This window comes from Labeo rohita, chromosome 8 (assembly GCF_022985175.1).
Source record: "Labeo rohita strain BAU-BD-2019 chromosome 8, IGBB_LRoh.1.0, whole genome shotgun sequence".
NCBI lineage: Eukaryota > Metazoa > Chordata > Actinopteri > Cypriniformes > Cyprinidae > Labeo > Labeo rohita.
Genome location: NC_066876.1, coordinates 16,290,855 through 16,304,813, shown reverse-complemented (window position 1 = coordinate 16,304,813; position 13,959 = coordinate 16,290,855). Strand labels below are relative to the sequence as shown.

Genomic DNA, 13,959 nt, shown 5'->3' with positions numbered 1-13,959 from the left:
TAATTAACTGCCGGCAAAAAGAGACCTTAAAAAATTATAATAATAAGTCTCTTAAGCTCAGGTACATGTATTTCATAAAATGCAGTCTTCATAATTAAAAAAAAAAAAAAAAAAAATTAAAAACAGGAATACTGTGAAATATTATTACAATTTGACTGATAAATGAATATATATAACAAACATTTTATTGGGGGTGAAAATCACTATTATTATTATTATTATCATTATTGTTGTTGTTGTTGTTGTTGTTATTGTTATTTAATAAGTATTTATTGATAATAACCTAAACTAAAATAAAACTTGATCAATTAAATAAAAATATAAATTAATAAATAATAAAATAAAAAATATAAACTGCCATCCAAAACAGACTTCTATAAAAAAGTCTTTTAAGCTTAGCTACATTTATTTGATAAAATGCAGCCTTCATAATCATAAAAAAATAAAAACAGTATTATTGTGAAATATTAATACAATTTGACTGATAAATTAGTAAATTAATACATATAACAAACATTTTATTGGTGGGTAAAAATCATTATTATTTTTTAAAATGAAATAAATAAAAATTAATGAATTAACTAATAAATAATAAAAAAAAAAATATATAAAAAATATATATATATATATATATATATATATATATAACAGCCTTCATAATCATAAAAATACAAAATTAAAATACAGTAATATTGTGAAATATTATTACAATTTAAAACAACCACTTTACACATGATGGCAAAGCTGAATTTTCATTAGTCATTACTCTAGTCTTTAGTGTCACATACATACATATATATATATATATATATATATATATATATATAATTAGATATTTATTATTATCATTTTGTATTTTATTTATTTATATCTCACCCAGCTCTGTGCACTGTTCTCAAATTGACTTCTCTATTAAGGACGCATGTGATGCTGTCTTTGGCCAACTTTTGAAATGTGTCATGAACCTGCTTTAAAAGGCTGCCTATAAAGACAGCTCATTTTGTTTGGGAACAAAGCACTAGAGAACAATTCATGTACCTGGTCATGGATCAGAAAGAGCTCAACGTCTCGGTATGCCGCTGTGTGTTTATGCTTGACCGCAAGTTCACACCAGCGATGTTTCACCTAATAAGAAAGAGACAGATAGAAAGTGATTAAACAAGATGAAAGCAGCTCAACAGCTCCATAATACCACTGTGCTCACGGGACGTCACCACCTGCGGGAATCACACACATACGGGGAAATCTGGGAAAGCACATGACCGTGTGGTTTTGTTATCAGTGTGTTTTATGTGGAGGCAAGCGCGTGTCAGTGGAGGTGTGTGCTCTGTTTATGTTCTCTCTCTCGTGTATAAATGGAGGCTGTGTTAGTGCAGCGGAGCGGAGAGATCACAGACTGGCTCTGTCTTGCCCTCGTTCTCATTCCTCTTCTTGTTCTCTGCTGTCATTCAACTCTTCCTTCACAGTGACCTAACAACAGCAGCGCTGAGCACGGCCCAAAACCTGACCTCATACACGCCTGGGAGATCTCATTACGCTTCTGTTTCACTGGCAAACTCAAAAGTTTTAGGAGTGACAACTGTAGTGATGCTCAGGTTACAATATTTCATTTCTCAGTGCAAGCTCTATCAGCAGCATTTGTGGCATAATATTGATTACTGTAAAAATAATTTCAAATTGTTTCTTGTTTTCTTTGGAAAAAAAAGCAAAAAACTGAGGTTACAGTGAGGCGCTTACAATAGTAGTGAATATGTCACGTTTTGTAGATTTAAAAAGGTCAAATATGAAGCTTTTAGTTGTATAACATTCTTATGTTAAAATGTGTAAAGTTGTATTGCTGTTATTTTGTCATGTTGACAAAGTTGTAAAAAAAATTAGGGTTGTCACGATTAATCGACATGAGTACTTGATTTTGGACAAAAGTTTTACTCCATTTTGTGGGCTCTATGATTTATATTGAAACATTGCACCCTCTGCAGGTTAATGTCATCCACATTATTATTATAGTCAGAATTACATTTAATGATATCAAATAAATTTGAGAATATAAAATACAATGATTAATTTGAGTGATGTTAATGCATATCTGTCTCTTTTGCAGTATAGAACAGGCAGATGTGCTAGCATAAACTATTACATTACATATTACAAGAGAATTCTTCAATAAAATCAAACATTACTTCTTTTTTAACCAATTATTAGTTATAAAAACTGTCAAATCACTCGATTAATCGTCAAAATAATCAACCGATTAACATATACTATTACATTATGTATTACTACAAGAGAATTGTTCAATAAAATCAAAAATCACTTCTCTTTTATCTGATTATTAGTGATTATTAACTGTCAAATCACTCATTAATCATCAAAATAATCAGCTGATGAATCGATTACCAAAATGACCAATAACACAAAAAAGGTGATTTCTTTCGCACTAAAATCATTTTGTTTATATTTTGTGTTTAATGTTTTTAGATGGTACTCATTCACATCCATTGTCACCGCATCACCTTTTAAAAAAAGGGACAAGTTGAAATAATTTTTTGCATTTGTGCCATAATATTGATTATCATAAAAAATAGTTTCAACTAGTTTTCTTTGAAAGAAAGCAAAAACTTAGGTTACAGTGAGGTGCTTACAATGGTAGTGAAAAGGGGCAAGTTTTGTAGGTTTTAAGAGGTGAAATGTAAAGCTTATAATTTTATAATATTAATTCTTTTGTTAACATGTGTGAAGTAGAATTACTACTCTCTCGAGGGCTGTCTCGATTAATCGATTTGAGTACTTGATTTTGACAACAACAAAAAAATTACCCAACAATTTTGTGGGCACCATGATTTGTATCAAAATACCACACTCTCTGCAGGCTAATTTCATCCACATAATTATTATTAAGTCAGCATTACATGTAATGATATAAAATTTATTAGAATATAAAATATGATGACTCATTTGTGTGATGTTAATGCATAGCTAATGCATATCTGTCTCTTTAGAACAGGCTGACATTACATATTATAAGCAAACTTTTCAATAAAACAAAAGATGACTTTTTTTTAACCTATTGTTAGTTACAAAAAAATCTCAGATCACTCGTCAAAATAATCAAGCGATTAATCGATTACCAAATTAATAATCAACAACTTATAAAAAAGTATACGTGATTTCTTTCACACAAAAATCATGTTAACACATATTGTTTGCTTTTTTTTGTCCCTATTCACTTCCATTGTAAGTACATCACAGTAAGCCAGAAAATGAGGGTAGAGTTGAATTTTGTTTTTTTGTTTTTTGCATTTGTGGCATAATATTGATTACCATACAAATAGTTTCAACTTGTTTTCTTAAAAAAAAAAAACAAAAAAAAAAGGGCAAAAACCAAGATTACATTGAGGCACTTACAATGATAGTGAATGGGGCACGTTTTAATAGGTAAAATGCGAAGCTTATAATTTTATAACCTTAATTCTTGTGTTAAAGTGTGTAAAGTTGTTTAAATCCTAAATTCAAAGTTGTATTGGTGTTATTTTGTTATGCCAACAACGTTGTAAAAAACGTAGAATTAGGGCTGTCACAATTAATCGATCTGAGTACTTGATTTTGACCAAAAAAACAAAAAAAAAAAAAAACACTTTTACCCAAAAACCTTGTGGGCATGATTTATATCATAATATCGCACCCTCTGCTGCAGGCTAATTTCATCCACAAAATTATTACATGTAATGACATAAAATTAATTCTAATATAAAATACAATTACATATTTGGGTGATTTTAATGCATATTTAAAGCATGTGTGTCTCTTTTGCAGTATAGAACAGGCTGATTTGCATGCATATACTATTATATTTACGTAAGAGTTGTTCAAAAAAATCAAAGATACTCGATTAATCATCAAAATAATCAACTGATTAATCAATGACCAAAATAATCAATAACTTACAAAGTCATTAATTTTCACACTAAAATCATGCTAACACATTTTGTGTTTATTTGAATGTTTTTCCCCATTCACTTCCAGTGTAAGTGCATCACTGTAAGCCAGTTTTTTAAGAAAACAAGGGACAAGTTGAAATGATTTTTTGTGGTGATTAACATTATGCCACAAATGCTTTGATTTTGCTTAAGTGAATCACTGTATTCAGAGGTTGGATGTGATGGTTTTGCATCATATTAAGCATATTAGTGATTTTTAGTGAAATCTCTTGTTCCCGTTTCATCTCTTTACGCCTCTCTTCGGCTCCCCCACACGCAGCAGGGGTTTAATTGAAGCTGAATGGGTGGGAGCTCACGGGGCCTGAAGGTGGCAGGCAGTTTAATGATTAATGAAGTTAGATTGTGTGAGTCTGTGTACAAGTGTGTGAGAATGTTTGCTTTAAGACGAGGTGTGAAGTGACTCAGGAAAACAACAGGAAGCAGCGGCACTGCAAAGAGCCTTCCGGTCACAAATCACCATCTATTTAAGCAACACGTTCAAATGTCACTGCGCTTACAAGAAATGAAGTTTTCTCATTCTCTCTCGCCAACACCTTTAACTGCCCTCTGTCCTCACCTGCCCGCAAACCTTATCATTTCAGCCGATCGTTGTTGTGTTTTTTGTTTTGTTCTTTCTTTTTTGTTATATGTCAGACGTTAAGTCATGCATTTTTTAATCAGCTGCTTTTCATGCAAAAGTGTGCTCAGGCATGATTTCTGTCTCGTGTTCAGTCAGTTTCACATCTCAGTGCAGGTCCAAAATTAACACTTGCTAAGTGCAAAATGCAAATAAAACCTGAAGATAAAATTAGACATAATGCATTATTTCAATCGCTTTTAATCTAACATAAAGATAGTGTACAGATGCTCTATTGAAAAAAAGGTTTACCTCAGTGAAAAATGTACCATTGTACCTCATAAAATCTATGTGGGAACATATTCCTGTTGGTAAACCAGCAAAGTGGACTAATGTTGAACAGTATGTTTTGACTGGTACTGTTTATTTTCATGAACTGACTGGCTTGACTATACTTTATACGGTAACGTATAATAAAATGGTTGTTTATAATATCTAACGTAAAATAAGCATATGTACATACCAAACATTTTTCGCTCGACACAAAAATGTTGCTATTTATTCGTAGTGGAAAAGTTGGCAGGCAGGTACAAATCTGAACTACTGGCTGGTTTGGCTTTGTGAACTTGTGAAAGACTTGCGAAAAAAAAACAAACACCCAGAATAAGAACAAAACCCTTTCCCGTCAGGTCACAGAACCACCCAGAGCCCACAAAAACCACAATGACGACAGAGGCCACATACGAGAGAAAACACACATCAACAATTATCAATAGGGCAAATCCTTCAGATACACACACAGGATAGTGTGCATCTGTCTAGACACAAACAGCAAGCAATCTGTTTGTATGGGAGAAAGGTTCCTCTCGCCTGGGGTGTGGCAACAGCAGAGTTAATGATAACACTGATCTAAACTCCCACAACAGGAAGACATTTTGTTCAGTCAGACAGCCTGACCTACATTAACCTAACCTGAGGACACTTGAAGAATCCAATAAACTTAATACGCACATGGCATCAGGTAGCTCACTCATTAAAACTGACGGGAAAAGGAAGGATTTAAGAGGTACTGTAGGTGGTGAATGTGAGAGAAAAATGGCGTTAATAATGATCTGATGGCTTAAAGGGATAGTTCTTCCATTTCCATTTATTTTAGTCAGTTTCTTGCACAAAACTTTAAACCAAGCGTACGAACGGTATGGAATACTGATGTTTTTAAAGGGATAGTTCACCCAAAAATGAAAATTCTGTCATTAATTACTCACCCTCATGTCGTTACAAACCAGTAAGACCTTTGTTCATCTTTGGAAAACAAATTAAGATATTTTTGATGAAATCCGAGAGCTTTCTGACCCTGCAGACAGCAACGCAACTGACACGTTTAAGAGCCGGAAAGGTAGTGAGGACATCATTAAAATAGTCCATGTGACATATGTTCAATCGTAATTTTATGAAGCTACGAGAAAACTTTTTGTCTGCAAAGAAAACAAAAATAATCACTTTATTTAACTATTTCTTTACGAGAATAGAGTCGAAATGTTTAAAGAATAAAGTCACAATATTTTGAGAATAAAGTCAAAATTATGAGAATTAATTAGTAGCAATTACGAGATGAAAAAAATATCAAAACATTTTGACTTTATTTTCATTTCAACTTTAATCTCGACTTTTTCTCGTAATTTCGACTTTATTCTCTAAACATTTCAACTTCTCGTTATTTCGATATTTTTCTCTGAACATTTTGACTTTATTTTTTAAACATTTCAAATTTATTCTCAAAACTTTTCAGCTTTATTCTTGAAACATTTCGACTTTATTCTCGTAATTTAGACTTCATTCTCAAAATATTACAACTTTATTCCAGAAATATTACGACTTTTTCCTCATAATTTTGACTTTATTCTCGTAATTTCAATTATATTCTTGAAACATTTTGACCTTTTCTGGTAATTTTGACTTTATTCTTAAAACATTTCAACTTTATTCCTGAAACATTTTGGCTTTTTCTCATAATTTCGACTTTATTCTCAAAACATTTGGACTTCATTCTCGCAACATTTGGACTTTTTCTCATCATTTCTACCTTATTCTTGAAACATTTAGACTTTATTCTCAATATATGAAAACTTTATTTGCGAAACATTTTAACTTTACTCTCATAATTTTGACTTTATTCTCAAAATATTACGACTTTAATGTTGTTGTTTTTTTGATGCCGTTGTAAAAAAAAAGAGCAGCTTTTTTGTTTTCAACAGAAGAACATAAAACACATTTCATTCGACATCAGGGTGAGCAGATATCAAAACATTCGTATTTGGTTGCACTGTTCCTTTAAATTGAGATCATTATGCCTGATCACTATTGGCTGACCCCTGTGTGCCCACAGCAGACTGAAGTAACATGCCATGAGCATCAGTGATTACACTCTGCATCTGTGGGAGCGTTTCTGTGTGCATGTACACGTATGCTCGCAGTAATAAATTGTGGAATGTCCCGTGTAATTACTGCGTCTCTGGAGAGAGGAGGAGAGAGAGATGCAGGCAGGCATACTGCAGCTGTCCTGCCTCAGGGGTCTCCCCAGGAATGCAGCTCAACTCTGATCCCCTCTGCAGCTGCCGGGTCTATACGGGGCACAGGGGAGGGCACACCGACACACACATGCACGTAATTTCAATTACGAAAACCCGTAACCATGCAAGCACAAGCTTATATCATGCACATGCTAATATCCCAATACGTGCCTTTTAAAACAAGTAGGTTAAGCCATGTTGGACACATGGTGACATTATGCGCACGCTGTGATTGATATAAAGACATGCCAGCCATACAAGGACTTCCTGATACAGCAGATGGCGGAACTACAGAGGCTCCGTTTTAAACCAAATAAAAACCTCAAGTCATTTATCACCAGTGATGTAATTTTTCATAAAGCGTCAAAGGTGCAACCCTTAAATGTTGTAGTGCCGGGTCAGTACGCCGCCCTGGGATGAGATCATTTCAGAAGTCTCTGTTTGATCTGTGAGATTAATTACTGTACACTTAAAGTTATTTGCTTAATGTTGATTGTGCTTTCTGGAAGTTTTCATGTAGTGAAACGGTTATTGGGTTTAATGTAATGGTTACAGTTATTAGGTCTTGTTCATTACAGAAAAAGTTCCCAAGCAAAGTTTCCAGGTGCATATTATTCTCACACACATTATAAGGATTATTCTAAACAATAATAGAGGATATCCCCACAGTAATTAACATAATACATGCCCAAATCACCATATAAGGGCTTTCTGCACCTGTACAAATGCAAACACATCCTTAAGCAAAATCTTTGAGGAAAAATTAGGTGTGCCTTTTTTAAGACCACTTTCAGAACAGCTTTTTATATATAAAATTGCTTTTAACTTAAAAAAAGATCAAAAGTGATAGTAAAGACTTTTACAGTACAGAGCATTTCTGTTGATACTGTAAAAAATGTTCTTTTGAACCTTATATGTACTAAAAGAATACTAAAAAGAAATGACCAGTTTCCCCAAAAATGTTTAGAAATGCAACTGCTGATATCAGCATGTTTGATTTTTGAAGGATCATGTGACACTGAAGACTGGAGTAATTCCTGCTGAAAATTCAGCTTTGCATCGCAGGAATAAATTCATTTTAAAATATATTACAATAGAAAACAGTTATTTTAAATTGTAATACCATTTAATAGCATTTTTGTACTGTTTTACTATTTTTTATTAAATAAATGCAGTCTTGGCGAGCACAAGAGGCTTCTTTCAAAAACCTTTAAAAACCTTATCAACCCCAAAATTTTGAATGGCAGTGTATATATATTTAATTCTAGATATTTTTCATTAACTTTTGATGCAGAACCAGATAAACCTATACCTTGTCATTGTTTGTTATCCTGAAATAAATAATATTTAGTTTATGGTTACTTATTTAAAATGGTTAGCTCACGCAAAAATAAAAATACTGTCATTAATTACTGAATAAAGTCATTATTTTGTTTTTTCTTTTTTTTTTTGTGGACAAAAAGTATTCTTGTAGCTTCATAACATTACAGTTAAACCACTGATGTCACATTCAGTATTTTATCAATGTCCTTACTACCTTTCTGGGCCTAGAACGTGTCAGTTGCTCTTGAATTTCATCAAAAATGTCTTAATTTGTATCCTGAAGAAGAATGAAGGTCTTACAAGTTTGGAACGACATGAGGGTGAGTAATTATTGACAGAATTTTCATTTTTAGATTACTATATAAAAAATTAAGTGCGAACGTACTGATGGTTCATGATTTTTTTATGAACAAAGTATATGTGGTAATCAAACAAGTGTTTTATGTCGTCAGTCTTTCAAATAGTTTAGATTCCAAGAAAATGCTTTTTTGTTGAAACGGGTGTCATTTGATCTCTCATCAAGCAGCTCATGTTGGAATTCATGTGATTTTTCTCCTTGCTGTATGAACACACAAGGCACATCCAGGCTTCTGATATGCCTTTTATCAATCGCTCTCTTGCTGGCTGGTTGTCCATGTGAACTTTGTGACCGGGCTTTGAGAGTAGCTGTGATACAATGCATTCTGTGTGCCTGACCGACAGATGGTACTCGCACTCACATGCGCAATTTACACACGCACACGAGTCCTCACATGAAACGGCATACCACAACGCCTAGCCCTCACGCTTTTGCCTGTGCTCGCACGAAATACACGGCGCTCATGACGCGCCAAGGAGTGAGAGGTGCTATTCTCTCCTGACTGGCATGCTTAATCTAAGCGGAATCCATCCCAAATACTGTTCAAACACCTGAAGAACTCCTACGCAGGCTTCTGAAGCACGATATTGTGTAATGGAATGGAGGCTCTACTGAAGGCGTATTAACTAAAACCCATGTCCTAAATTTGACCTGCTGGTATTCTTCTAAATGAACCAGTGTTAATTTTGACAGCAAATTTTGATTTAGTCTTAGTCATAGTCTTTTGACTAAAATGCCATTTAGTTTTAGTCACATTTTAGTCATCTTAATTGTTTTTAGTTTTAAAATATCTAAATATCATAAGATCTGCTGTAGATTTAGTCTGCTAAAATCGAATGGGTTTAATTACAGTGTAATGCATTTATTAAGCATTTCTCTAAAATTACCAAACTCATTGTATGAGTTTGATATTAGCATTTTATCATGATAGACACAGATTTAACATGCCTTTATATTAAAATTAAATGAAACCTTCTCATAAAAACCTTCTTCACTTCTCATAAAGAAACAAGAACATCGTCTTCTTTGCACTGAAATACCAATAGTTATATAGGTTAATTACGCATTCTTTATAACAACTTGTTTACCACATTCTTCATTCTTTCAAGCTGACATTAATTTATATAAATAAATTTACATTAATCTGTATTAGGCTACTAAAGTGATGCAGTCAAGAGCAGTAAGTGATTTTCTGTCTTTCTTTTGAATTAACATCAATGCCACAGACAATAGCAACAAAATTAGACTGCTGTCCCTTTTTTTTTTTGTGTATTTTTCCACGAAAGAGTACTCGTGTGCTGCGTGAGAGGCGCTGCTTCGGTGTCTGCGCTCAGAAAACCGGACCGAATTGAGTTCTCTTTTACGTCGTCAAATTTATCCATATGTCTGCTCTTCTCTTACTCCCAGATATTGACATTTTTGGACAATTTATGAGACGTGCAGCAAATGTATGCTAGCTTATGTCCCGCCAGATAGATCAATAGACTATGATACAGTTCAAATGTACACATCTACCCTCCTAACCACGCAGCAGATTCGTCCTAAATGAATCTCTTTCCAAATTGTCCCTCCCTACATTTTTGTCTCGTTTTTATTTGTTGACGAAAGTAGTTTTTGTCATTCCAAACAAGTTTTTGTTTCGTTTTCGTCTGTAAAAAAAAATGGCATTGATGAAAATTATTCGAATTCTAATTCATTTAAATTATACAGTGTTCTAATTCATTTAAAGTGATAGTTCACCGTAAATGAAAATTCTGTTATTAATTATTCACCCTCATTTCATTCCAAACCCGTAAGCCCTTCGTTCACGTTTGGAACACAAATTATGATATTTTTGATGAAATCCGAGAGCTTTCTGACCGGATACGCAACTGGCCCAGAAAGTGATTCAACTGTAATCTTATAAAGCTACGAGAATACTTTTTGTGCAAAGAAAACAAAAAGAACAACTTATTTAACAGTTTCTTCTCTGCTTCTCTTTCGGCGGTATATTCTGTTCTGTAGGTATGGCTCGTAACCCTCCATTAACATAAGTCTACAGGATGTTTCCACCCATTTTACTGTACGCCAGGTGAAAATTACAAGTCTGATTGCTTTACAGAACTAAATAGCATATTTATCTTCAACAAGCCACACACTTTGAGACATAATTCATGTCTGTAGACGAGTCATGACGAGTTGCCTTTAATACTCAGGGTTAGGGGTTTGTTTCAATCCCTAACCCTTAGTGTGAGCAATATTAATGGCCATGCTTGCCTTTGCAAGCACCACTAATTATGAAATATCCAGTGATTCATTTCTTATGTGAGAACGACGCCCAGTCATGACCCACACAGACTGAGCGGCGCCGACCACACCTCTCAACTTTATTGTGACCTTAAAGCAATCTTCATGCTGCGCTAATAATTATGCACAGCTAATAAGGATTTGGGTCTATTTTAAAACATGAAAATGATGTGTCGGCAGCGGTTCGCAAAAGGAAAATCGAACGCTAAATGGCGAGGGTGCTTCACGGCGGTAAAAAATGGCTAGGCGAATTCAATCTGTCTGAAAGAAAAGATGACCGTCGGAGCCTGGGAGCAGCAGCGGAGAAGCCAGAGAGAGCGGGCGGGATGGACGGAGGGAGGGGCACGTGGTAGTAATAACCTGATTTATTTTTAGAGGGCCTTTTGTTTTTCCTGGAAGGTCTTGATGAAAACCTCCCATTGGGCCTCAGTTTGAAACTAACTGTGGTAGTCTGGGACTTACTGTGGTCACCATTTCAGATTATCTTACATCTTTCAGGCTGCCAAATAGTGCTTCATTTCAAAAGAACGTTGTGGTGGGTCACTGCTGGCCTGCCAAATTTTGCTCCCAAACAGAAGCTGGCCTCCTCTGAATTGACTAAGAATCACAAAGTGGCCTAATTGGCTGCCGGCGCAGTAATTGAATCAGGAGGCAAATACCACAGAGGTTAGCGTTTGGCTAGCGTGCGCTTCTCAAAGAGCGCAGCGCATGGCCTCAAACCCCTGTAAGTCTTAAAAAGAAAACTCTCTGCATAATCTGAGAGAAATCAGATAGCTTTATTGCGCTCGTCTGATATGGGGACGTTTCAGGGAATTCAAGTAGACATGATATTTTCGAAACCTCTCTATCTTTAACAGAACGATGAGATCACTTACAAATAAATGCAAGCAACTTACTAAAGAGTAAATGTCAGAGGTATTAGTGTTACAGTATACAAACTCTAGAATGAGAGCAACATAAAATGATAAGACTGATGGATTGGTGTGGTTTTTTCAGCTGTGAACATAAGAGGTGTTGGTGGAGACGTGACAAATGAGTTCAGCCTGCCTCTAGTCAATATTTGAAAAGGTGCAGAGAGGAAACAGCTACAGAAGTGAAGGTAATCAAAAGTTTTCCTGTGCTATATAATGAAAAATAATGACTGCTCCGCCCCTAAGTCTACTAAAAATGGTTGCGCGGCTCTGCGTGTTAAACCGGGATAGAGCAAACCATTGGAAAGATTACAAAAAAAAGGGATCAGTCTTCAACAACTATGAACTACTATGACACTAATAGGCCATAATGTGAATGCGCTGAAGGCATAAAACAGATGTTTTTAGTTTCCTGACTGTCTCAACTGAGAATTCAACATAATTGATGAGACCACAAACTAGTAGACAGTCTCAATAGAGATAAATATACATATGGATAAGCCGGGAGCAGGTCTGGAGGTGAAGTAAACAGTCCAGTGTTGTGCAAATAGACGTAGGAGTGTTGGTTACCTCAGCATCCTGGGTCTGTAGGTTATAAGTGGCCTGAAGGAGTCTCAAGGTGGACAGACTCAGCTTTGGTTCCTCTAGAAGAAACTCCAACAGAAGAACCAGCTGTTCTGGACTCAACTGAAAGAGAAAAACAAAGGGTTATTAATAATTTCATACAGTGAATTAATTACATTGTTAAATCTAATAAAAAAGTAAACAGCAATATTTAAATTGTACTTATATTTCGCAAATGCAACCTTGCTGAGCATAAGAGAAATCTTCAAACTTTTGAACAACTGTTTGTGGTATTAGCAATACAGTATGTATGTGATCCTAGACCACAAAACTAGTCACAATGGTCAATTTTTTGAAATTGAGATTTATACATATTTGGACAATATTTGGCAGAGATGATTGAAAATGTTTGAAAATGTAAAATATGAGGGTGCAAAAAATCTAAATATTGAGAAAATCGCTTTTAAAGTTGTCCAAATGAAGTTCTTATCAATGCATATTACTAAACAACAATAAAGTATTGACATATTCATGGTAGAAAATGTACAAAATATCTCCATGGAACATGATCTTTACTTAATATCCTAATCATTTTTGGCATTAAAAAAATATAGATATCATTTTGACCCATACAATGTATTTTTGGCTACTGGTACATTTTTGTGGTCCAGGGTCACATATTCAGACAAGATTTGGCTGAGATACAACTATGTGAAAATCTAAAATCTGAGGGTGCAAAAAAAAAAAAAAAAATCAAAATATTAAGAAAATCACCTTTAAAGTTGTCCAAATGAAGTTCTTAGCAATGCATATTACTAATCAAAAATTACGTTTTGATATGTTTATGGTAGGAAATTTACAAAATATCTCCATGGAACATATTTACTTAATATCCTGATGAGTTTTGGAATAAAAAATAGATAATTTTGACCAATACAAGTATTGTTGGCTATTGCTAGAAATGCAAGTTATGACTGGTTTTGTGGTCTAGGGTCACATATATATGAACCAAAAAACAAAAACAAAAAAACATACATTTAGAAAGTCTAAATTTAATTGATTAGTGACCTAGAAATAGTGCAGAAACATAAAGTAAATATTTCTCCTTTATTCTGCATCACAGGTTTTTTTTTTGGTTTTCATTTAGCAGCTTAGATTTAAAAAAAAAAAATGTAAGATCATAATTTAAATAAGTCACAATCTGGCAGACAATAGTTCACATAAACCACACCACAACATTATTTACAGGCTTTAAATACTATCAAAAATAACATCCATGAGCCATGATGGCATTTTCAGAAGGCTGAATAAGACATCAGTGCCGTCTTTGAAGACTATCAAAGAGCCGAGCCAGAACAGAGAAGCTCGGAGTGGGAAGAGCATTCCAGCGAGG

General features: G+C 34.3%; 1 protein-coding gene across 3 annotated transcripts in view; it reads right to left on the bottom strand.

The window, feature by feature from the left end:
• aopep (aminopeptidase O (putative)) overlaps window positions 1-13,959 on the bottom strand; it is a 105,996-nt gene that overhangs the window by 13,024 nt on the left and 79,013 nt on the right. For all 3 annotated transcript variants that reach the window (XM_051117185.1, XM_051117187.1, XM_051117186.1), the window contains exons 14-15: window positions 12,573-12,689; window positions 1,039-1,125 (exon numbers count right to left, since the gene is read on the bottom strand). In XM_051117185.1, coding sequence (XP_050973142.1) covers window positions 1,039-1,125; window positions 12,573-12,689 — 204 coding nt within the window. The remainder of the gene's footprint in view (window positions 1-1,038; window positions 1,126-12,572; window positions 12,690-13,959) is intronic.